Source organism: Symphalangus syndactylus, chromosome 1 (genome assembly GCF_028878055.3).
Source record: "Symphalangus syndactylus isolate Jambi chromosome 1, NHGRI_mSymSyn1-v2.1_pri, whole genome shotgun sequence".
Classification (NCBI taxonomy): domain Eukaryota; kingdom Metazoa; phylum Chordata; class Mammalia; order Primates; family Hylobatidae; genus Symphalangus; species Symphalangus syndactylus.
Genome location: NC_072423.2, coordinates 152,750,779 through 152,773,184, shown reverse-complemented (window position 1 = coordinate 152,773,184; position 22,406 = coordinate 152,750,779). Strand labels below are relative to the sequence as shown.

Genomic DNA, 22,406 nt, shown 5'->3' with positions numbered 1-22,406 from the left:
TATAAGCAGTATGTGCTAGGAAAACAATAGTTTTGTTTTCATCTTCCCAATTTAAATTTATATTACGTCACTGAATTTTCATTGTTCAACTATCCCTCCCAAAGATTCTGACACAGCTCCTGCATCTGCCACCTCACTCCGCAATCCTGGACACTGAAAATCAATACAATGGCCGGCTCACACCTGTAATCCCAACACTGTGGGAGGCGAAGCAGGTGGATCACCTGAGGTCAGGAGTTCCAGACCGTCTGACCAACATGGAGAAACCCCGTCTCTACTAAAAATACAAAAAATTGGCCCAGCATGGTGGCAGGTGCCTGTAATCCCAGCTACCTGGGAGGCTGAGGCAGGAGAATCACTTGAACCCCGGAGTTGGAGGTTGTGGTGAGCTGAGATCACGCCATTGCACTCCAGCCTGGGCAACAACAGTGAAACTCCAACTCAAAAATAAATAAATAAATAAATAAATACATGCAACAAGCCAAAGAGAATAAGGCTAAGTGGGCCGGGTGCAGTGGCTCACCCCTGTAATCCCAGCACTTTGGGAGGCCAAGGAGGGCGGATCACCTGCGGTCAGGAGTTTGAGATCAGCCTGGCCAATGTAGTGAAACCCTATATACATATATAAAAATTAGCTGGACATGGTGGTATGCCCCTGTAATCCCAGCTACTTGGGAGGCTGAGGCAGGAGAATCTCTTGAACCCAAGAGGCGGAGGTTGCAGTGAACTGAGATCGCGCTTGCACTCCAGCCTGGGCAACAGAGTGAGACCCTGTCTCAAAACAAACAAACAAACAAACAAAATAAGGCTAAGTGAAAACACATTGCTTAATAAGATTTAGGATAGAAACAGTAAATTGAAGGTCTATAAAGGAAAATAATCCTTTAAATAATGGGTAATAAACTTAACTGTTATTTACTAAAATTCAGAGTTCCAAAAATGGTTAAAATTCATGGGCCGTTCATAATCACTCACTAAGAGGAAACAAGACATTTTGGCATTTCAGTCTAAAATTAGAGCCTGTATTCAAAGAGAATGGCCATCATCTGCCAAACAGAAGTGGCTAGATAGAGTCCCCCCCACCACCCATAGACATGGGAATTCTTTTTTTTTTTTTTTTTTTTTTTTTGAGACTGAGTTTCACTCTTGTCATCCAGGCTGGAGTGCAATGGCATGATTTCGGCTCACTGAAACATCCATCGCCCGGATTCAAGCAATTCTCCTGCCTCAGCCTCCTGAGTAGCTGAGACTACAGACGTCTGCCACAATGTGCGGCTAATTTTTGTATTTTTAGTAGAGACAGGGTTTGACCATGTTGGCCAAGCTGGTCTTGAACTCCTGACCTCAGATGATCCTCCTGCCTAGGCCTTCTAAAGTGCTGGGATTACAAATGTGAGTCACTGAGCCCAGCCGGAAATTCTTAAACTCTTGAATTACTAACAAAAATGGGTATTCACCACAGAAGATTTTGCACTTTATTTTTTTGAGACAAGATCTGACCTTGTCACCCAGGGTGGAGTGCAGTGGTGTGATCATGGCTGACTGCAGTCTTGATCCCCTGACTCAAGCAATCCTCCCACCTCAGCCTCCCAAGTAGCTGTGACTACAGGTATGTGCCACCATGCTCTATTGATTTTTGTATTTTTTTAGAGGTAGTGTCTTACTATGCTGCCCAGGCTGGTCTTGAACTTCTGGGTGCAAGTCATTCTTCCGCTTCCCAAAACGGCTTGGATTACAGGTATGAGCCACCGTGCCCAGCCACAGTATGCATTTTAGAAAACAAATTTTAGATTTTATGGCTGAATCAGCAAATATCCAGCACATGACATGTATCTGCACCCCCACCTCCCTATAACCTGCAGACACCACGAGGAGATCATGGCCAGCTTTCCTGATGCATGGGCTCCAAATGATCAGAATTGGCAAGCAGGATACAACCCAAGTGTCCTCAAGGTTCAAGAATATGCAGTCATAAAATCTTAACATCTTTTTGATCTGTGCATATTATAAGATTTATGGGTGGATCACCTGAGGTCAGGAGTTCAAAACCAGTCTGGCCAACACGGTGAACCCCATCTCTACTAATAATACAAAAATCAGCCAGGCATGGTGGCAGGCACCTGTAATCCCAGCTACTTGGGAGGATGAGACAGGGGAATTGCTTGAACCCAGGAGGCGGAGGTTGCAGTGAGCTGAGGTCATGTCACTGCACTCCAGCCTGGGTGAAAGGAGCAAGACTCCATCTCAAAAAAAAAAAAAAAAAAAAGAATTACGTTAAGTGATGCCACCACTCTCACTGCTTTTAAAACGGGACTCTCCCTCCTTTTCTTCCTGACCGTCAAGATCATAAGGTCATATTACTTACTACTATGTCAATTTATCTCAACTGTTCTCGTATGTATCTAGTGGTTTTGTTTTTTGTTTTTTGTTTTTGTTGTTTTTGAGATGGAGTCTCACTCTGTTGCCCAGGCGGGAGTGCAGTGGATCGATCTCAGCTCACTGGAACCTCCGCCTCCTGAGTTCAAGTGATTCTCCTGCCTCAGCCTCCCGAGTAGCTGGGATTACAGGTGCGTGCCACCATGCCCAGCTAATTTGTTATATTTTTTAGGAGAGACGGGGTTTCACCATGTTAGCCAGGATAGTCTCAATCTCCTGACCTTGTGATCCACCTGCCTCAGCCTACCAAAATGGTGGGATTGCAGGCATGTGCGCTTGCACCCGGCTGTGTCTAGTGTTTTTTAATTTCATTAATTTTGACTGCCATATGGAGCTCGCAAAGAGCAGAAGCTATTCTGAAGAGCTTTCTACAGCTCAGGAGCATAAAGTAATGTCACCACCAGCTAAAGGTTTTAGACTTTAGAAAAGATATCATAGCACACGTATAAACTGGTATGAAATGGCTAAAAACCAAACTACTGGGAAGTTGGGGGGAACATTTAACAGAGATAGGTATACTGGAGAGAAAATATCTGAGAATAAAAAGGAATGACTTTTTAAAGTAGCCTTCGGTCTAGAAGCTCCCCTCGTCATCCAACAAAGAACAGCTGTTTATATAAATCTGCCTGTCAGAGAAGCACAGAGCAAGAAGCCGACCAGTGCATCGAACTGAAGCTAATTAAAGCAGGGAATTTTACAGAGTTGTATGGGAACAGTATAAACACTCCTAACGCCCAACATTTTTAGGGCTCTGCCCAAAAGTCAATAGAAAGAAATAATGAGCAATGCAAGCACAGAAGATGCAGACTCTGATCTTTAAACTCTGAAACTTATTACTGCAGAAAGGCACACAGGATATTCTTTGTAGTGGTCTATGAACCCTGATAGGAGGAAATGTAAGATCTTTAATGAGGACATGAACAATCCCAAAAGAACAAAAAATTCCTTGGGCCACTAACAGAGAAAGTTTCCTACCAATTGGTGAGTTTCACAACCAATAATGCAGACCAAATGTAGGCTGGCCATTCTAGGAACAAAGTCCCTCTGACGACGTGAGGGACAGAGGGCGACTGACCATACTGCCTAAGCTTGTATTTTCCAATGCACCTGAGAAAGCATGAAAAATCTATTCTCAGAGAAGCAAAACCACACCCTGGAATTCCTTGTAACTCCCTGGTGGAAAAAAAAAAGTGTTTAGATGATTACTACCTGAGAAAACATTATTTTGGCAAGAGTGTGCTGGCTCTACACACCTGCTCAGGTTGAAAAAAAAAAAAAAAAAGTAGGGTAATAGAGACCAGTAGCAAGAGTGAAATGTACAATCATTGGGGAGTGATTAATCCATGAAACGATGCATTGTGCCCACATGGTGTTTGCCCACCTTGAATCATTAATAATGATTAACCTTAGCCTCTTAGCTTCTTTAACTCAAGGTGGTAATGTTCTGTTGAGCGAGAATAGTTACAGAATCATGATGGGTCCCCAGTGAAATATCAGGCCAGGAACTATTACATGTGTAGTTCACTCTGGCTTGCTTTTTTTTTTAAGAAAATTCAGTAACTTACCATTGAATATCTACTACATATGCAACTCTGTGCTAAGGTGATGCTATGGAGAAGTCAAGGAAGAATGTATGAGACACTTCTCGGCACTCCCAGGAGTTTATAATTTCTTGAGGAGATGCAAACATGGACCCATTTTAATGTAATAAAAGATACACTGTGTTAACAGCCAAAACGGAGGCCTAAACAGAGTACTGGGGCAACCTGGAAATCTGGTTTTAGGATACACTGCATTCAAGGCAATTTGCCTTTTTCTTCAAGATTTCTTGAGCACCTCTTGTGTGCAAAGCAAGGAGTCAGGTGTCTTTCTGGAAAATGAAATAAACACGGCACTGTCTCTGTTTACGACTGCCCATTTAACAAACATTTCTTGAGCATCTACTACATGCGATGCGTTGAGCTCAATCTTAGGAGTTGCAGATGGTTAAGCATGTGCTTTACCTTCAAAGTACATCTCGTCTATTTTGTAAAAAATAAATTTTTGTTTGTTTGTTTTTTACAAGCTTGTACTAATCCTGATCTAGGATCAAGCTGAAACAAACACAGTTAAGGGAGAGGACTATAAGGTACTCCTGGACACAGAGCTGAGCTTACCTTTGTGTTCCCTAAACAGAACAGAGGATGTGGTGAGAATCCAGGTCCTATAAGAACCTGTCTCAACAAAGGGAATCAAAGCACGGGTGAAACTTTGACAGTCATATTGCACACCTGCTGATTTAATTCTTACCAACTCAAGTCTCAGGATCCTTAAGGAACAGAACCCCAGTAACTGGCTTTTTAGCGCCTTGCACAGAGCCTAATCAAAAGTAGACAATTAAATTAATAAATTAAATTGATAAATTAAATTAATAAATTTATCAATTTAAAAATTTATTATATAATTATATATTGTATATATTGTATATATATTTATTATATAAATAAATATATATTATACAAATAAATATTGTATATTTATATATTATACAAATATTGTATATTTATATAATATTATATAAATAAATATTGTATATTTATATATTATATAAATAAATATTGTATATATAATACATATAATATATTATATAATTATATACAACATATTGTATGTTGTATAAATATATATTGTATATATTATATTATATAAATATATTATATAAATCAATTAATAAATTAAATTGATAAAGAATCTCTGATTGCTAGCGTTAGTCAAGAATGTATGCTCAAAATCAGAAAGCCTTAAATGTTGAATACATACTGCTGTCAATTCAGTAATTTTTAAAGAAATTGTAGAACAAGACTCTGGGAATCAATTTCAATGGTCCCTGCTTACAGCATCTTTAGACGTCCTGTGTTTCAAGGTTCCATCCCCATACTTATGGGAACAGGCCAAATATGAACCTGGCACGGAACAGAATATAAACATGCATTGTTGGTACATACGCTTTGTTCTGTTTGCCAAACTCTGTGTATCTGTGGGGGCCACTGAAATACAGCCAGTATTCATTCTCCCCTGACCAACTTGACCTCCAGCCTACTTATTTAAGTTTTGTCAAAAAGACTAAACACAGTCCATGAAGATTCTCTAAATACACTGCTTCCGAATACAAACCGTGATTTTCAAAATGCCGCCCAGAAAAGGCCGTTATGCATCAAGAGTACGGGATTTCCTAGTAAAATGTTGCCACCCAACTGTCATCCATTATAGCAGAAAGGGCCTCTAGAAGAACACATTGGAAGCTCTAATCAGATTGGATGTGGACACTGGAGACAAACACCCATCTCACTCATCCTATGCCCATCCTCCCGGTTCATGGCCAGAGATCATGTTACAGGAGAGACCACACAGTGAAATCACGCCAGTTCCTCTGGTTACTGATGTGGCCACCTCTGTGGACAGAAATGAACTCCACTCATGACACTGTCACTACCTGTCTACTGAGAAGCAGCTTCGGAGGAGAATTAAGAGTGAGCAAAAGACCAGGGGGCTGTAGCTCACACCTGTAATAGCAGCACTTTGGCAGGTGGATTACTCGAAGTCAGGGGTTCGAGATCAGCCTGAGCAAAATGGCGACACCCCATCTCTACTAAAATACAAAAATTAGCCATGCGTGGTGGCACGCCTGTAATCCCAGCTACTTGGGAGGCTGAGGTAGGAAAATTGCTTGAACGCGGGAGGCGGAGGTTGCAGTAAGGCAAGGTACCACCACTGTACTCCAGCCTAAGTGACAGAGATTGACTCAAAAAAAAAAAAAGGGTGAGCAAAAGCCCAAGAATAGATTTAACCTCTGCTTCCCAGCAGCCCCACAAAAAAAGGGGTGAATTTAGCAAGTAGTGGGTTAAAATTCAAATTCAATTGAGTGATAACTTTCTTTTTTTTTTAAGGTGGAGTCTTGCTCTGTGGCCCAGGCTGGAGTGCAGTGGCGCGAGCTTGGCTCACTGCAAGCTCCGCCGCCCGGGTTCACGACATTCTCCTGCCTCAGCCTCCTGAGTAGCTGGAGCTACTGGCACCCGCCATCACGTCTGGCTAATTTTTTGTATTTTTAGTAGAGATGGGGTTTCACCATGTTAGCCAGGATGGTCTCGATCTCCTGACCTCGTGATCCACCCGCCTCGGCCTACCAAAGTGCTGGGATTATAGGTGTGAGCCACTGTGCCCGGCCATGAGTGATAACTTTCAAACAAAGACATCCGCTGGGCGTGGTGGCTTATGCCTGCAATCCCAACACTTTCGGAGGCTGAGGCAGGTGGATCGTTTGAGCCCAGGAGTTTGAGACCAGCCTGGGAAACATGGTGAAACACTGTCTCTACAAAAATATAAAAATTAGTGGGGCATGGTGCTATGTGCCGGTGGTCCCAGCTACTCAGGAGGCTGGGGTGAGAGGATCACCTGAGTCTGACAAGTGCAGGCTACAGTGAGATGGCACCACTGCACTCCAGCCTGAGCAGCAGAGTGAGACTGTCTCAAAACAAAACACACAAAAAACAAAGACGTCACCCACTTTCTTGGGGAAACTTTTCTTTTGATTAGTCTCACCTGGGGCCAGACCATTTAGACACTGAAACCACATAAATCTGTCTTATTTCTTAGTCGCCTGTCATCCTCAATTCCACCTGGGCTCAGGCCTCTTCTCCTAATTTGAGGTTTCTTTGTGAAACGCTTGTCTGCACTAACCAGATGATTCTCTTTCAACTGACCTGGTCACCCCAAAGCCGTTAAGTCATTTAAAACCGGGTTTGCATCTGTGAAAAAGCAAAAGGCACAAAGCAATTTGGTTCTTTCTCATCTTAATTGTTTCCCCAGCTCTGCTGTTCTCATTAATGTTGGCCAGGCTGGTCTCGAACCCCTTACCCCAAGGGATCCACCTGTCTTGGCCTCCCTAAGTTGAGATTATAGGCGTGAGCCACAGTGCCTGGCCAAACTGCCATTAAGTCTTAAGCATGACATTTAAACTAAGAGTTCACCCTTCTTTCCTGAAGTATTTTTGTTTCCTAACCAGCAGTACTTGTTGATCCTCATCTTATAATTCTGCCTTATATTGGGAAAGGGGTGACCCAGAGACTCTGTGAGATCCATCATTCTTAGTGAGTGTGACTTTGTGGGTATAAAAGGTTGACAGCAACAGGGAAGGAAGTATCCAGGCCTTGCCGTACCCGCCTGGGGAGGAGAGTTGGGCATGCACTTAAACTCCTCCAAAGAAGAACTGTTCTGTGTATAAAATGAGCATGGAGAGCCTTTGTCCTGCAGGCCCTCACAACAAGAGGTTTCTCAGGAACATGAAAGGGAGTTTACAGAGCACAATATCTCAAAAAGACAGATAAGCTATTGCCAAACATTCAAAACAGGACCACAGGAAAGCCAAGTCATTCTTAACATCTATTTTTTTTCCTCCAGGTCAGAATCAGTTTTGTAAAATACGGCGATAAACAGAACAACAGGCAAAAGAGAAAATCATTCCCTGTTCTTCCATAATGGCCTAAGGAAGCAGACGATCTGACTCTCTCACACCATATAAGTGGAAAGGAACAGTGTCCTGTATGAAGCAAGGCCTTTCTCTAGAGGTGTGAGCGTAGGTAACGCACATAATGAAGCTGATTGTTAGAAACAGGATCTATTTCACAAATGGGCCCATGTGAAGAAATCAAGTTGACCTTGTATGTTGCCTGAAGACCTTCCACGTTTTTCCATTTTGGAAAACTGACATCAGCCTGCCACAATGTACTGGAATTGGTGCCGGATCAACTGTTGGCTGCATTCTCACTAACACTCTGATTTGCCAACACCCTGACCTACGAGGCTGGAAGACTCTGGGGTTCCTGGCACAATCCCCAGAGGAGGTACTGAGTTCCAGAATTAAAAGTCAGCATATGTTCCCAGGCCTGCCCTCTTATCTTCTCACAGGGAGATTCCAAAGATAATCTCAGTGATGCTTGAGAAATGAAAATGCTTCCCCAAATGAAAATATATTCTAGTTCATTTTAAATAATATAAGATGCTCTTGTTTTTCTGTGTTCTCTTAAGCTAATTTTATTTTATAGATTTTTTTTTTTTTTTTTTGAGACACGGTCTTGCTCTGTTGCTCAGGCAGGAGTATAGTGGCACAATCCTAGCTCACTGCAACCTCCACTTCCTAGGCTCAAGCCATCCTCCCACCTCATCCCCCAGAGAAGCTGGGATGATAGGCATGTGCCACCATGCGTGGCTGATTTTCTTATCTTTTTTGGTGGAGACTGGGTTTCACCATGTTGCCCAGGTTGGTCTCAAACTCCTGGGCTCAAGCGGTCCACCTGCCTTGGCCTCCCAAAGTGCTATGATTACGGGCATGAGCCACTAAGTCCGGCCCTTCTTTTTAATTCTTTTTTCTCCTCTAACTTGTTTATTTTTTAAGAGCTGAAACCTTGAACCTCCAAGATTCCCATCAAGCTTGAGCTATATGCAATCTAAGGGTTTTATCATAACAAACTGGGCCGAAAAAACTCTGATCTCAACCCAGATGCTAATTAAAACCCTACCTGAGTCATGTTGCTATGGTTACTGGAATTTCTCCAAACCCTGAGATTCTTAAAGGAGTAAATTTTAGTTACTTCTCCAAGGCTCAGAGTGGAGTTCCTGGGATTGAGCCACAATAGTTCCCATGGGGTGTGGGTGTCACTGCGCAATCAGCAGCCCGGGTGGCTTCTGCCTACATCATAACTAACCTCTGCATTGGATTCCATTTTTTGTCTCATTAGAGGTTTACAATAGCAGGGTGTTATCAAAGTACTATTATCATCTCTTTTTAGAGAAGAGACTCCAGACTCTCAGTTTAGAGACCCACTCTTCTAGAGAAGGGACTGGAGACTCAGTCACGGTGAGTGGCTTACACAAGTTCACTCCATTTGTGAGAGAGAGGGAATCGGAACTTGGTTTTCTAGTGCCAATACCTGTGCTTTCCACTACTTTACCCAGGACTGAGGCAGGCAGATACAATTCGGATGTTTTACTCTCACGCCCTGCTCAATTTCCATCCTCCTCGATGTCCTGTAGGTTCAGGAGGAGGGTAGACTTAGGAGTCTTGCAGGTACGGCAGGAACCTTAGGCTGGTTACTCTAGCTCTCTGTCTCTGCTTTGTCATCTGTAAATTGGGGCTGGCAATTCCTACCTCTTAGGGCTGTTCTGAGGAGGAAATGAGTTGTTATGTCTAACTCTTTTAAATCCATGCCTGGCCCATAGTGAGTGCCGTATAAATGGAAGCTCATCTTAGCTGCTGAATCCCTCATTCATTCGGGGACTTCACGCAGCTGCCAAAGAGTCTGCAGTCACCTCAGGGTCTGGAAGATGTCTGTTCTCCATGGTGGGCAGCCAATGCAATACCAGAACAAAGTAGTGGTCATGAGAAAAACACCCACGTTAGATCACATCAGTGCCTGAGACGCCTTGATGTTCAAAGTGTCCTGACTGCTTCTCTCTGTGGTCAATTTCCTTGTTTCTGACATCAGCCCAGAGGCACATCAGCTGAAACAGAACCACTGGAAATGACATGACTCGAGAAAGTCTGTTCAGAAAGGCTATAATTTTTTGAAAAACAGTAGGTTTCTCCTTTTCCTAACAGGAATCAGTTTTGCTCTAATTGAGAGAAATTTTTTTTTTTCCCAGCATTTAAATCCCATGCACAGCTCAATAACTAAAAAAAATATATATATATATATTTTTGGAGCCTTTAAAAGGTACTTTAAACTGATAGGAGATAGCAGGGAAGCAGCAGAGAAAACTGAGTTTCAGCATGCTAACACAAAACTACATTTCTTTTTTTTTTTTTGAGACAGTCTCGCTCTGTCGCCCACGCTAGAGTGTAGTGGCGCCATCTCGACTCACTGCAAGCTCCACCTCCCGGGTTCACGCCATTCTCCTGCCTCAGCCTCCCGAGTAGTTGGGACTACAGGCACCTGCCACCACGCCCGGCTAATTTTTTGTATTTTTAGTAGAGACGGGGTTCCACCGTGTTGGTGAGGATGGTCTCAATCTCCTGACCTTGCGATCTGCCCGCCTCGGCCTCCCAAAGCGCTGAGATTACAGGTGTGAGCCACCATGCTCGGCCCCATTTTTTTCTTTAAAAACCCACATCTGAGGGTTCCTAACCACGTGTAAAGCTTCCACTTTTCTGCTTTTGGCCCCAAGACCTAATCACCATTGTGGTAACAGTTGATTGGGCACACATTTATTTAGCATTAACTGTTTGCCTCCCCAAATCTTTAAAAAAATGTTTTTTAACTTTAGCTTTAAAAATTTTATTATTTAAAGAAAGTAGAGACAGGATCTCACTATGTTACCTAGGCTGGTCTCAAACTCCTGGGCTCAAGTAATCCTCCCGCTTTGGCCTCCCAAAGTGTTAGGATTACAGGTGTGAGCCATCATACACAGCTCTCCCTAAATCTTATAGCATAACCTCCTTTTGCCCTCTTTTGCATATTAAAATTGAATGAAAATATTCAGGACTTCCTGGAAAAAGCCCACTGAAGACACTTCAGAGAACTGGGGAATAAAAAGGCAACCAGATTATAAAAATACAGGCACCAACAAATGGCAACAGCTTGGTGAAAGACTGGTTTCAATCACCAATCCCAAGCAGGGCCCCACATGTATATTTGTTTGCTGGGTACAAAGAAGGCCACAACTCCTGCTCTCTGAGGGCTGCACTGGGACCCTGGGAAATTGACATAAAGGCACAAGGGCCTTTGGGCAGATTCTGGGACCTGGGCCTGAAAGCTTTGATGAGGGCAAAGGTTTCTGGAAGAGCCCTTTGCCCTGCAGACAGAGTCCTAGGCAGACAACGGTACTCACCTTGACTTTGGAGGCGGAGGAGGAGGTGAGAATGTCTCAATCCCACTTCTGTCCTTGGGGAACTCAAAGGCAAAAGAGGCCGATTTGCTCATCCCGGTCCCAACTTTGCTGTTCTGCCCAGAGGAGCCATCTGTGGGGTGGAGACGGTGCCAAGTCGTGGAGTTTGAATGGTCTGTGGGGCCATTTTTAGTCTCTCTTCCCCAGCTGTGACTCAGCAATTCCTGCTCCACCTCCTCTTCTTCCTCTATCCGGCACTGACGACTCCAGGTGCCTGCCTGGAACCTGGGCCGCCTCTGTTCCAAGGCTGCGGAGGCCGCAGGCTGGGGACACCTGGATGGGTCACTGATAGTGACACCGTTGGTCCGGCAGGGAGGAGCTGGGTCAGCAGGACCTCGGGATGGAGGCTGGGGCCCAATGCCACTGCCGCCAGAACTCCCGTCACTGAGGTCAGCCAGCGGTGACACTGGGGGCCCTCCAGCAGATGGTGACACCGGGGACCCTCCGGGGCTACTCTTGGACAACTTGGGGGGAATGGCGGGCCTCTCCTTGGGCTTGCTCTCGCTGGCACTGTGAGCATGGCTTTCCCTGGAGCTCAGCCCCTGCCCGGCGGAAGTCTCCTCTTCACCCACCTCGGAGCTCTGGCTCACAGGCCCTCGTGGCCACTGCACCCCCACTGCAGAGTCAGGGCTGCTCAGGTAGATTGTCCGATGGTCCTCTTCCGGGTGGGCTGCCATGACTGTAATGGTGGCCGACACCTGGAGAGTTGGGTCTGGGCTGTCCCGGCCCCAGCCAGATGCTGTTTTCTGGGCCCAGGCATTACCTGTCCATACCTGGCCGTGGCCTTGACCCTGGCCTTGGCCCTGGGCAGCCGCTGCATGTTCTGTCTTGGCCTGTGGCTTGGAAGGCACCGGAGCTGCCTTCTTCCTCTTGGTGCTCTCAGCATAGATGGGTTCAGGCTGTGTATCTTCCCGGGGGTGGGCCGGGGGCTGGGGCTCCCCCGTCAGCCCAAGGCATCTGCTAGGGGTCACCCCTGGGCAGCCAGGGTCCTGCTGCTTCTCTGGGGCAGGTTCCTTCATGAGGGAGCAGTAATCACTCTCGAGGTGGGGGACGAAGGGGCTACTGGCGCCGCTGCCGCTACCACAAGAGAGGCCATCAGAAGAAATGGCAGCCTCCGAGGTGAGGGACGGTTTCTTGGGGCCCAGGCAGGATGGGTGGGCAGTGGGGCCCTGGCTACAGCACTCCTTAGGGAAGCTCGGGCCCTGCTTCTCCTGCTCTGCGGGCCCCGCACACTTCCCCTGCTCCCAGCACGTGGGTGAGCAGTCCCTGCCACCCTGCCTGCCCAGGGAACATGCAGTCTGGGAGGCAGCCTTGGCAACAGGGCTCCCAGGGCAGCAGTCCAGGATGGAGCAGTACTCTCCACCCTCACTGTCCCCAGAGGGCGAGCACCTTTGATCACTGTCATCCTCCGAGGGCAGGGATTCCCGCAGGGGCCCAGGGCCCTGGTGACAGCCAGATGTGGTCCCAGCAAAGGCAGCCAGTTTCTGGCGGAAGCTCTCCTGGGTGGAGGGCCGGTCTTGATAAGGAAATGAGGGTTTTTCTTTGTGCCCAGCCTTCTCGTCCGGGAAGCTCACTGGGTGGAAGGCAACGTTCCTCTCGCCGCGGGGCTCAAGGTTGTGCAGGCCGACCATGGTGTAAGCTGGGGGACAGCGAGAATTGCCATCAGGGGAGGTAGAGGGACCAGCAGGCTTCTGTACACCTCGGAAGCTGCCCAGGTAGACGACGGGGGCATCCTCCTGCTTCGGGAGGGGGAGCTTGCCAGGGGCTCGTCTCCAGATGACCTACACACAAGCCCAACGCAAAAAGACTTATATTAGAACTTGTCATAGAAAAAAGAGAGAGAGGAAAAGTGAGAGGGAAGGGCAGTGATACTGTAGATTGTCTTCTGTAGTGCAGTGCAGGGGCGCTGGGGCTGGGGAGTCAGTGCACGCCCACCTTCTCATCTCCCGACGGCCCTGTGATCATTGCTGGGGCACCCACACTGAGCTGCGCTTCCCACCCATGGATTGTAATGCTTTTGGCTTAAGTGTGTGAAGTAGGAAAAGAAAAATATAACTCTGAAAAAGAACACTTTGCCTTCTTCCTCCCTTACAACCAGCTGCTGGGTGAGAGAAGTTGTTCCACTGGATTGGAAAATGGAGCTTGGGGTTTTGTCTAATTTTTGCTTTGAGTTTGTGGGTTTTTTGATAACCCAATCACAGTGCATGCCTGAAGAAATTGAAGTCTTAAGTGTTTTTAAAACACACTGAACACACAGGAGCCACATGCCCTGGCTCATATCTGTAATCCCAGCACTATGGGGGGCCGAGGAGGGCAGATTGCTTGAGCCCAGGAGTTCAAGACGAGCCTGGGCAACATGGCAAAATCCCATCTCTACAGAAAATACAGAAACTTGGTGGGTGTGGTGGTGTGCGCCTGTAGTCCCAGCTACTTGGGAGGTTGAGGTGGAAGGATGTCTTGAACCCAGGAGGTGGAGGTTGCAGTGACCCAAATCACGCCACCACACTCCAGCCTGGGCGACAGAGCCAGACTCTGTCTCAAAAATAATAATAATAATAAAGAAAAAAGAAACACATTGGGTGGGTGGGTGTGGGCAGAACAGGAGGGTGAGGGGTGGGTTCTGAACCGGATCAGGGTGAGGGGTGGTTTCTGAACTAGATAAGGGTGAGAGGTGGCTTCTGAATTGGATCTGGGCTCCCTCGCTTCTTTCTGTGCTTTGCTTCCAACTATGCCAGATGTCCTCTTTCTCCCACCTACAGCAGTGACCTCAACCTGAGCCTGTGCAAGTGGTCGGACTCGCTGGGCTATGAGACAGAGATGTGGACTGGTCATTACCATCCCTGAAGTCACCGTTTCCTCCTCCTTCTGGTCTAAAGTCCTCCCTTACCCCCACTTTTAGAAGCAGCCTTAAAGCAGGGCCTGCCTCTGGCTTCTTTCCGAGGTGGTTCTGAACTTAAGAGTCCCCGGCTCAGGTTGGTGAAGGTTGAAGGTATTGAGAATGGCCTGGAGAATGGGTGTAACCAGCTTAGGAAAAAACAGAGCGGCCTGGAAGGGGACATCAAGTTCATTGCAACCAAACGAAATGCCTCTCCTCAGTGAAGCCTCCCCCGATTTAGAATTGACCTTAGTTTTCATATATGCTCACACAGCCTTCCTGACGTACTCACCATATTTGTCAAGAAAACTGTAACAGGCAAAGAGGTCAAACAGGTAGCAAGCAGTTCCTGGAATATGTCTTAGCCGCATAGCTTCCTAAATGTGTCTAAAGACAGCAGAGGCCAGCAGACCTGGGCTATGTGTCCTCTGACTTTGTAAAGGTCACCTGTGGAATGAGCAGAATGGTCTAGCCTCTAGAGTGTAACTGTTTTTAGTGACCCTAGAAAAAACTGGTAAAATCCAAGCTTCAAAATTGGAAACAGGAGTACTGGCTGGGTATTAGATAATATTAAGGAATTACTGCTAATATTTTGAAGTGGGGGGCCAGGCATGGTGGCTTATGCCTATAATCCCAGCACTATGGGAGGCTGAGGCAGATGGATCACTTCAGCCTAGGAGTTCGAGACCAGGAATTTAAGACCAGCCTGGGCAACATAGCAAGATCCTATCTCCACCAAAAAAACCCCAAAAAAACAAAAAAACAAGCGAACAAAAAAAACGCCAAATTAGCCAAGCATGGTGGCATGTACCTCTAGTCTCAGCTTCCTAGGATGCTGAGGCAGGAGGATCACTTGAGCCTGGGAGGTGGAGATTGCAGTGAGCCGAGATCGCAACACTGCACTCCAGCCTGAGCAACAATGAGACCGTCTCAAAAAATAAAATAAAATTAAATTAAAATTTAAAACTAAATAAATACGCCAGGTGCAGTGGCTCACGCCTGTAATCTCAGCACTTTGGGAGGCCGAGGCGGGTGGATCACTTGAGGTCAGGAGTTAGAGACCAGCCTAACCAACATGGTAAAACCTTGTCTCTACTAAAAATACAAAAATTAGTTGGGCATGGTGGTATGTGCCTAGAGCCCCAGCTTCTTGGGAGGGTGAAGCAGGAGAATAGCTTGAACCCTGGAGGTGGAAGGTGCAGTGAGCTGAGATCCAGCCTGAGTGACAGAAAAAAAAAATTAGCGGTACCTCACGCCTATAATCCCAGGACTTTGGAAGGCCGAGGTGGGCACATCACAAGGTCAAGAGATCGAGACCATCCTGGCCAACGTGGTGAAACCCATCTCTACTAAAAATACAAAAATTAGCTGGGCATGGTGGTGGGCGCCTGTAATCCCAGCTACTCAGGAGGCTGAGGCAGGAGAATTGCTTGAACCAGGGAGTCGGAGGTTGCAGTGAGCCGAGATCGCACCACTACACTCCAGCCTGCATGACAGAGCAAGACTCTGTTTCAAAAAAAAAAAAAAAAAAATTTAAGTGTGATAATGGTATTGTGGTTATGTTTTTCATAAAGACTTTATCTTTGAAAGGTATATATTGAAATGATGTGATATCTGGGGTTTGCTTTAAAATCACAGGGAAGAGGGGTCAGTGTGGGGGAGGTGAAACAAGATTGGTTATGAGTTGATGGTTGCTGAAGTTCATATTGAAATATATTGGGCGCATGCAATTCACTTTGCAATTACTGCTACTTGTGTATATATTTAAAATGATCAACTAAGAAAATTTATAAGTTTTTTAAAAAATATCTTCATTTTTTGTCTGCCCTACACAGTCTGCAAATCACAGGAGGAAATTCTGGCGGCCAGGATTAATGGTTCTTAGCCTAAAGGGACAGAGAAAAAGGAGAGCAGCTACAGCGAATCCCAGGCAGGAGCCATCTCAGGGCAAACTGACAGGAAGCCATCCTGCAGGTTTCTTGCTGGAACAGCCCTCCCTGGCTGCCAGCCAGTCACCAAGTGTTCAAACAGGAGCAGTCCCTGTAAAAATACCACGAGTGTTAGTCAGCCTCACCTGCGAGACTTCGGCACTCAGGTTGGCCTCTGTCCACACATCAGAGGCCTCGGAGCTCATCATGGTGGGCTTCACGGCAATTGTGGGCTTGGAGTAAGGTGAGCTGTTCACACCTTCATCTTCCAGGCGGCAGTTCTCCGACCTGGGAGGCAGGCGCGGTGGAGGGGGCAGGCTGCCCGCTCTGGGCTGGGGAGGGCCGGCCACCAGCTGGTGGTCACTCCGCAGGCAGAAGCAGTTCTTGCAGGACCCGGGTTTCCAGATGTGCTCCACAAAGTCACTGCACGCAGACATTTTCGGGCTCTCGGGGTTCAGGCGGAGGGTCTGGTGCATCTTGAGCCCACAGGGTGCTGGTTCATCTTGCTCCCGGCTCTCTTGTGTGGTCTTGTGGGATTCAGAGGTGGGTCACAGAGCGGCTTCCTAGAAAGGCAGGACACTTTCCTGATTAGAGATTTGCCATGTCAGACAACGGGTGCATTATCAATTAGAGTCTCATTATTTGATCAGGGAGGAGAAGGAGGAGAAAAAGGTAAAGATTAGGATCCCATTTATTTTGGGACCCTCACCCATTTGTCACAGGGCTCTTAAACATTCTCTGGTGGTGTGGCCTTATCAGAAGCTGTAAAAACTAAACATAGCCTTGTTGCTTTAAAAGAGTATTTAAAAGACATTTCAGTCCTCTAAAATCCTGGGTGGGGAGTGCCCTAAAATCCTTGGAGGTTTGGGGCAGTTATGGGAAGAAAACACATAGGGGTTAAGATGAGAAGCCAGTACCTCATCCATGTATTCCCTGACACCAGGGGCCTAGAGTCTGGGACGCTGACCCAGAGAAACAAGAACTGTCAAGTAGTACAGCAAATAAAAACAACGGCTTTTGGAAAATAATTTTTGACCAAGAACTGTGTGAGAGGGGAGGCAGGTTTAGGCCCTGAAAGGTGCATTGTAATCCACACTGAGAACCAGGTGGAGATAGGAATGGTTGGGAAAGGGGAGAAGTGGGGTGCTGGCCTGTCCTCTAGACCTTATGGAGAGGTCTGGCATCTTGAGAAATATCCCTTGCTTAATATACATTACTTGACCCTCTGCTGTTGAGGTCCACAATGCTGGGTGTTATAGGCCAAAGGGTCAAACCAGCAGCAAGACAAACTCATGGTCAAAGGTGGCTGGATAGATGATAAAAGAGAGAAGAGATTAACGAAGAGCTATTTCCCAGTGATGGCTCTGGAGAGAAGGCGATTGGCTTGCTCAAAAAATTCAGTGCTTCTGAGAGTAAAACTGCAAGTGACAGTTTGCACCATGGTCCCTTGTAAATTCACCACTGAGAAGGAGCTCAAACGGTTCCAGCCATTAACCAATTACCTTGAAATCATTCCATCAGGTAGCTGTTGTCCCAATTTTACAGGTGGGGAAACTACGGCAAAAACAAGAACTTGGACCAGCCCATAGACACAGAGTTTGCCCGTTCTAGAAACAGAAGCCAACTTTGCAGGCGGCTCCTCACTGCAGTGGTGATCTGCCTGTGGCTCCTGGCTCTTCTTAGCCTATTTCAAATAAACTGACTTCCCATAAGGAGAATGTTCAAGAGAAAAATCTTCCTTAAGAACATAAGGTGAACAGGTTCTTATTAAATAGGGAGCATTTTGCCTTAGGATTTTCTCTCCACTTTCCTCCCATAAGGATCTGCCTGAAGTTTTATAATCTCTAAACTGTCAACAGGACTAAACAGCTGGAATGAGCCGGATACCCCAAAAATCATCCCAGAGTCTTTGTGGTGAGTGCTCTCTCTTATCTCCACACTCACAGACAGGGGTGTTCATTCAACAAGTGCTGAAGCTACATGTGCCTCTTTTCCCTCCAAAGTGAAAAATGGGTTGGGGCCGGGCACAGTGGCTCATACCTATAATCCCAGCACTTTGTGAGGCCAAGGTGGGTGGATCACCTGAGGTCAGGAGTTCGAGACCAGCCTGACCAACATAGAGAAACCTGTCTCTACTAAAAATACAAAATTAGCTGGGCATGGTGGCGCATGCCTGTAATCCCAGCTACTCAGGAGGCTGAGGCAGTAGAATTGCTTGAACCCAGGAGGCAGAAGTCACGGTGAGCTAAGATTGCGCCATTGCACACCAGCCTGGACAACAAGAGTGAAACTCCATCTCAAAAAAAAAAAAAAAATAGGTTGGGAGTGGTGGCTCACACCTATAATCCCACCACTTTGGGAGGCTGAGGCAGGAGGATCGCTTGAGCCCAGGAGTTTAAGACCAGCCTGGGCAACACAGAGACACTCTGTCTTTACAAAAATAATAATTATTAAAAAAAATTATCCAGGTGTAGGTGTGCGTGCCTGTGGTCCCAGCTACTTGGGAGGCTGGGTAGGAGGATTGCCTGAACCCCGGAGGTCAAGGCTGCGGTGAGCCATGATCACACCACTGCACTCCAGCCTGGGTGACAAGAGTGAGACCCTGTCTAAAAACCAAAAAAAAAAAGTTAAGAATAAAGCCTACTGCATCTTTAAGCTAAATAAATCCTCTGAAACAAAAGTATCTTTTAGCAATCATTGTTAGGGTCTCACAGGTCCTTTTCTTTAAGAAGACTGTTAGCTAGGTTCTTCTCCTCCAAATACGCCCAAGTAGCAGGTTCCTTCTTTGCCAAGTTCTCCAGAAGAGGTCACTGGGCTTCAACAAGCAGAGGAAACAGCCAGGTTTTGTCTTTCTCTTATAATCTCAGGCCACAGAGAAATGTAGGCTTGCTGCTAAGTTTTGGGAGGGGGAAAAAGCAGAGGAGGTATTCCAGCTTTCAGGAATAGGCAGTAGGTCCCTTCCTGGGACGCTCATGGGTGGAGACTGCCTACACCTTCTAGGCCACAGAAAGGACACTGTCCAGCCCACCTGCACTGCAGGCAGATGCTCCCATGCCTGCTCCGTGGGATGGAGGAAGACAGCCTGGAAACCAGCTCTGTGTGGGCTATGCAAGTTCCCACAGTTCCTCCTGACACTGGGCTATCTGAGGAGGTGGGTGCCCAACCACTTCCTCAGGGGCTACCACAGATTCACAAAGCAGCGGTTTTGCTTGGCAACATGTTGCCTCCTCAACAGGCAAGTAAGAACACAAACTTGTTTTTGGGGAAGGGGTGACATTGGTATCAGAGGCCCTACTTTCTAAGATTCCCCAACCTTCGCACAGCCCTGGGAGTGTGAAAGGATCTAGATTGCCAGCATGGGGGAAGTTTCCTTGAGAATGTCTCATCAGTTTACGAGCAGTCTTTGCTCCGACCCTCAGCTCTGAAATCCTTGGATGTTTAGACAGGCAACTTTCATCACACGACTGCCAGGGATGGACCCAAAGATTTTTAAAGGGAAGTCACTGAATAAGAAAAGAACAAATGAAGCCCTGGGCTTCCCACTGTCATTGAGTCACTGCATCCTGTTAAAACTGGTTTCTCAGTGGCAGCAAACAGAATTTACCACCGCGTGCAGCCAAAAAAAAAAAAAAAAAAAAAAAAAAAAAAACTCTTCCTGTTGCACTTCTGTGCCTGGAATTATCTCCTATTTGTTTTAAGTAAAAGATGGTGAGAAACACAAGTGGCACGCACAAAGCCTTGCCTTGCCTTGCCTGGTGCAGCAGTGCCAGCTCTCCACAGCATGGGGAAGGCACTTCCCAGCCCACATTCCTTACCTCTGAGGGGAGCCAGCCCCCAGAATTATGCAAATCCCCCCATTTCAGTAGGAGGCTGCAGTGTCAGATTAGAAAAAAGAGCTCAGCATTCCTTCTGATGCAAGTCATGAAAAAAATGTCTTTGCCTCTGCAAACTTCTGCACTAGATTTGTGGCTACAGTTTGCAAGACTGAAGCTGTCAGATACACTCCCACCCCGTTTCGAAAAAGAATCTGAAGAATCAAGGTGGCCAGATCCTTACGATTAAATATTTTGGCCCAAAATACCCCCTCAGACTTATATCAGAAGTTGCTTATGCCTTATCCTGAAGTGACAGAATTGCAGAAAACATTCACCTAAAATTTTTTTCTGTATGTTACAGTTAAATTAATGCAACGCGAGAAAAAGGAAAGAAATATGTGTGGAAAGTGTCTGAACTTCAGCACACTCCACTGGCCAGGGTTGACCAGGCAGAAAGGAGAAAGTGACAACTTTACCACCCGCTAGCCCCCTACCTCCCTACTCACACAGAGGGTAAATTATGATATTCACCCAACTTTTCCTTTTCTTTTTTCTTCCTCCAGTGCTGGAGGAAAGATCTCAGAGGGAGGAATGCGGTTTTGCACCCACTACAGTCGAAACCAACCAGACCTCAGGAGAGCAAAATAACTGCGGAATTCCCTAGGGTTTCCTGTCAAATTTCCTTCTCAGAAAGGGAAGGGGAGAGGAGTTGTTAAGGATAGTTCAGGCCAGTGATCAGGAAAGCCTTCTGAACCTGACTCCGGACTGAATGCATCGCAAAACTCCTCGCCCCTAGACCACTGGGCTTTGCTATCGGCTCTGCAAAACCATGTGCAGGGCGAGCTTACCTGAGAGAAACGCACAGACCGTGAGCTGGCGCTCTCCGCTGCGAATGCCCGGCCGCCTCCATGCCCAGCAGAAGATTCTATGTTCTAAGCGTGTGTGTGTCCCCGGATACCAGCAAAGGTTAAGAACGTGCTCACAGCATGCGTTTCAGAGGGCTCAGCCAGGGCTCGGGGAAAACGGCATCATCTCGTTGCCTCTGGAGCCCCGCTACTGCATACCTGGGAGCTACCCTGGACCCCCAAACCATTCCCCCGGGTCCTGGTCCCAGCAGCCAGGCGGCCTTCCGTCTCTGCCCCTTGACAATACTCTAGCGGTGGAAAGCAGTCCTCAAAGCGCTTCAGCCTCCGGCCGCAAACAGAGCAGCAAGACCAGAGAAACCATCCTAACAGTCGGTCCTACCTCCTGGAACTCGTAGGAAAGTTTCCCCGTTTTAAAGGGCGCGATTCTCGAATGAATCAAAAACACCCTCCAGCTCCTCGGTCCTCCCGGCCAGGCGCCTCCCTGCACCTTCGGGCACCACCCCGGGCTCACGCGGCCCCGGCGCTGCCCACTCCCCGAGCGGCCGCCTGTCCCCCGGGGGGTCGCCCGCTCGGCGATTGCAGCGCCGCTCCAAAGCTCCCCTCTGCGACCACGCTCGCCAGACAAAAAGAGGCCGAGTTTGGAGAGCGCGTCGCGGGCTCACCTCGGGGCTGCGCTCCCCCGGCCCCTCCTTCGGTCTCCGAGCCGCCAGCCGCCCGGCCGGAGCATTGTTCGCTGAAGGTCTGCGCGCTGTGCGTGCCCGGCCGCGGGCGGCTGCCGTCTGCCTGGGCCCGGCGGCCGGGTGGCAGCTGCAAGCGCGGCTCCGCCCCCTCCGCCTCCGGTGACGCCGCCCGCCCGAGCTCCCGCCGCACCTCCGCAGTCCCTGCCGCCGCCCGGCCCCGCCTGGCCCGCGCGCCCCGCCGCCCGGCTCGCGCCTGCCGCTCCCACCCGGCGGTCTCCTACCCCCAGGGCCCTGACTCCTCCAAAGTCTCCACGCCCCGGGCCTCCCTCTTGCCCACCCTCCCGCCCCGGACCGGCAGGCTCCGCCCCCAGCCCCAGACTTGGCGCGCGCTGACCCCCGAGCCCAGCACCCGTTTGCACCCCCTCCTCAGTGGGGACCCTGCACAGCCCTGCAGGGGCGAGCTCTGGCGTTGCAATCCTCCTTTTGCCATCATGCGTGTATAGGTGCCCGGCATCACTTCATCCAGCTGGCCCTGCGGGAAGAGAGGGAAAAGGAAGGGGAAACGAGGAAGTGAGGGGTCGGGAGTGGAATACAGGTCAGGGTCCGAGGCGGGCTCTGAAAGCCACGTGAGCACAGCGAGCTCTCCCTACTCCTGGGGAGAGGGTGGCGCCGGAGGGAGCAGGGCTGGGAGTCCCGGTAGTGGATTCCACGTTCTGCTCAGTCCCTGGACTGCAGGCCTCTGGCAAATAATCTTTGAACTTTAGTTTTCTGGATGTAGAATGCAAGCCTTGCACTGCAGAGAGCTGGCCTTCTACCATGCTGGGACATCCAAGTCTTCCGCAGGCCAGTAATACACCTGTGTGTATACCCTTTCCAGTGAGTCATTC

The 22,406-nt window shown here is 47.8% G+C and overlaps 1 protein-coding gene across 4 annotated transcripts in view; it reads right to left on the bottom strand.

Moving 5' to 3' along the window:
- The window catches only part of PRAG1 (PEAK1 related, kinase-activating pseudokinase 1), a 77,018-nt gene extending 55,274 nt beyond the window's left edge, over positions 1–21,744 (bottom strand). Inside the window, exons 1-3 of one of the 4 annotated variants that reach the window (XM_055288911.2) lie at positions 21,502–21,744; positions 16,305–16,721; positions 11,299–13,136 (exon numbers count right to left, since the gene is read on the bottom strand). In XM_055288911.2, coding sequence (XP_055144886.2) covers positions 11,299–13,136; positions 16,305–16,634 — 2,168 coding nt within the window. In that variant the 5' untranslated portion in view covers positions 16,635–16,721; positions 21,502–21,744. Of the gene's footprint in view, positions 1–11,298; positions 13,137–16,304; positions 16,722–18,870; positions 19,780–20,821; positions 21,476–21,501 lie in introns of those variants that run through there. The other 3 variants (XM_055288920.2, XM_063637915.1, XM_055288931.2) reach the window with 3 other exon arrangements.
- Between the last annotated feature and the right edge of the window lie 662 nt (positions 21,745–22,406).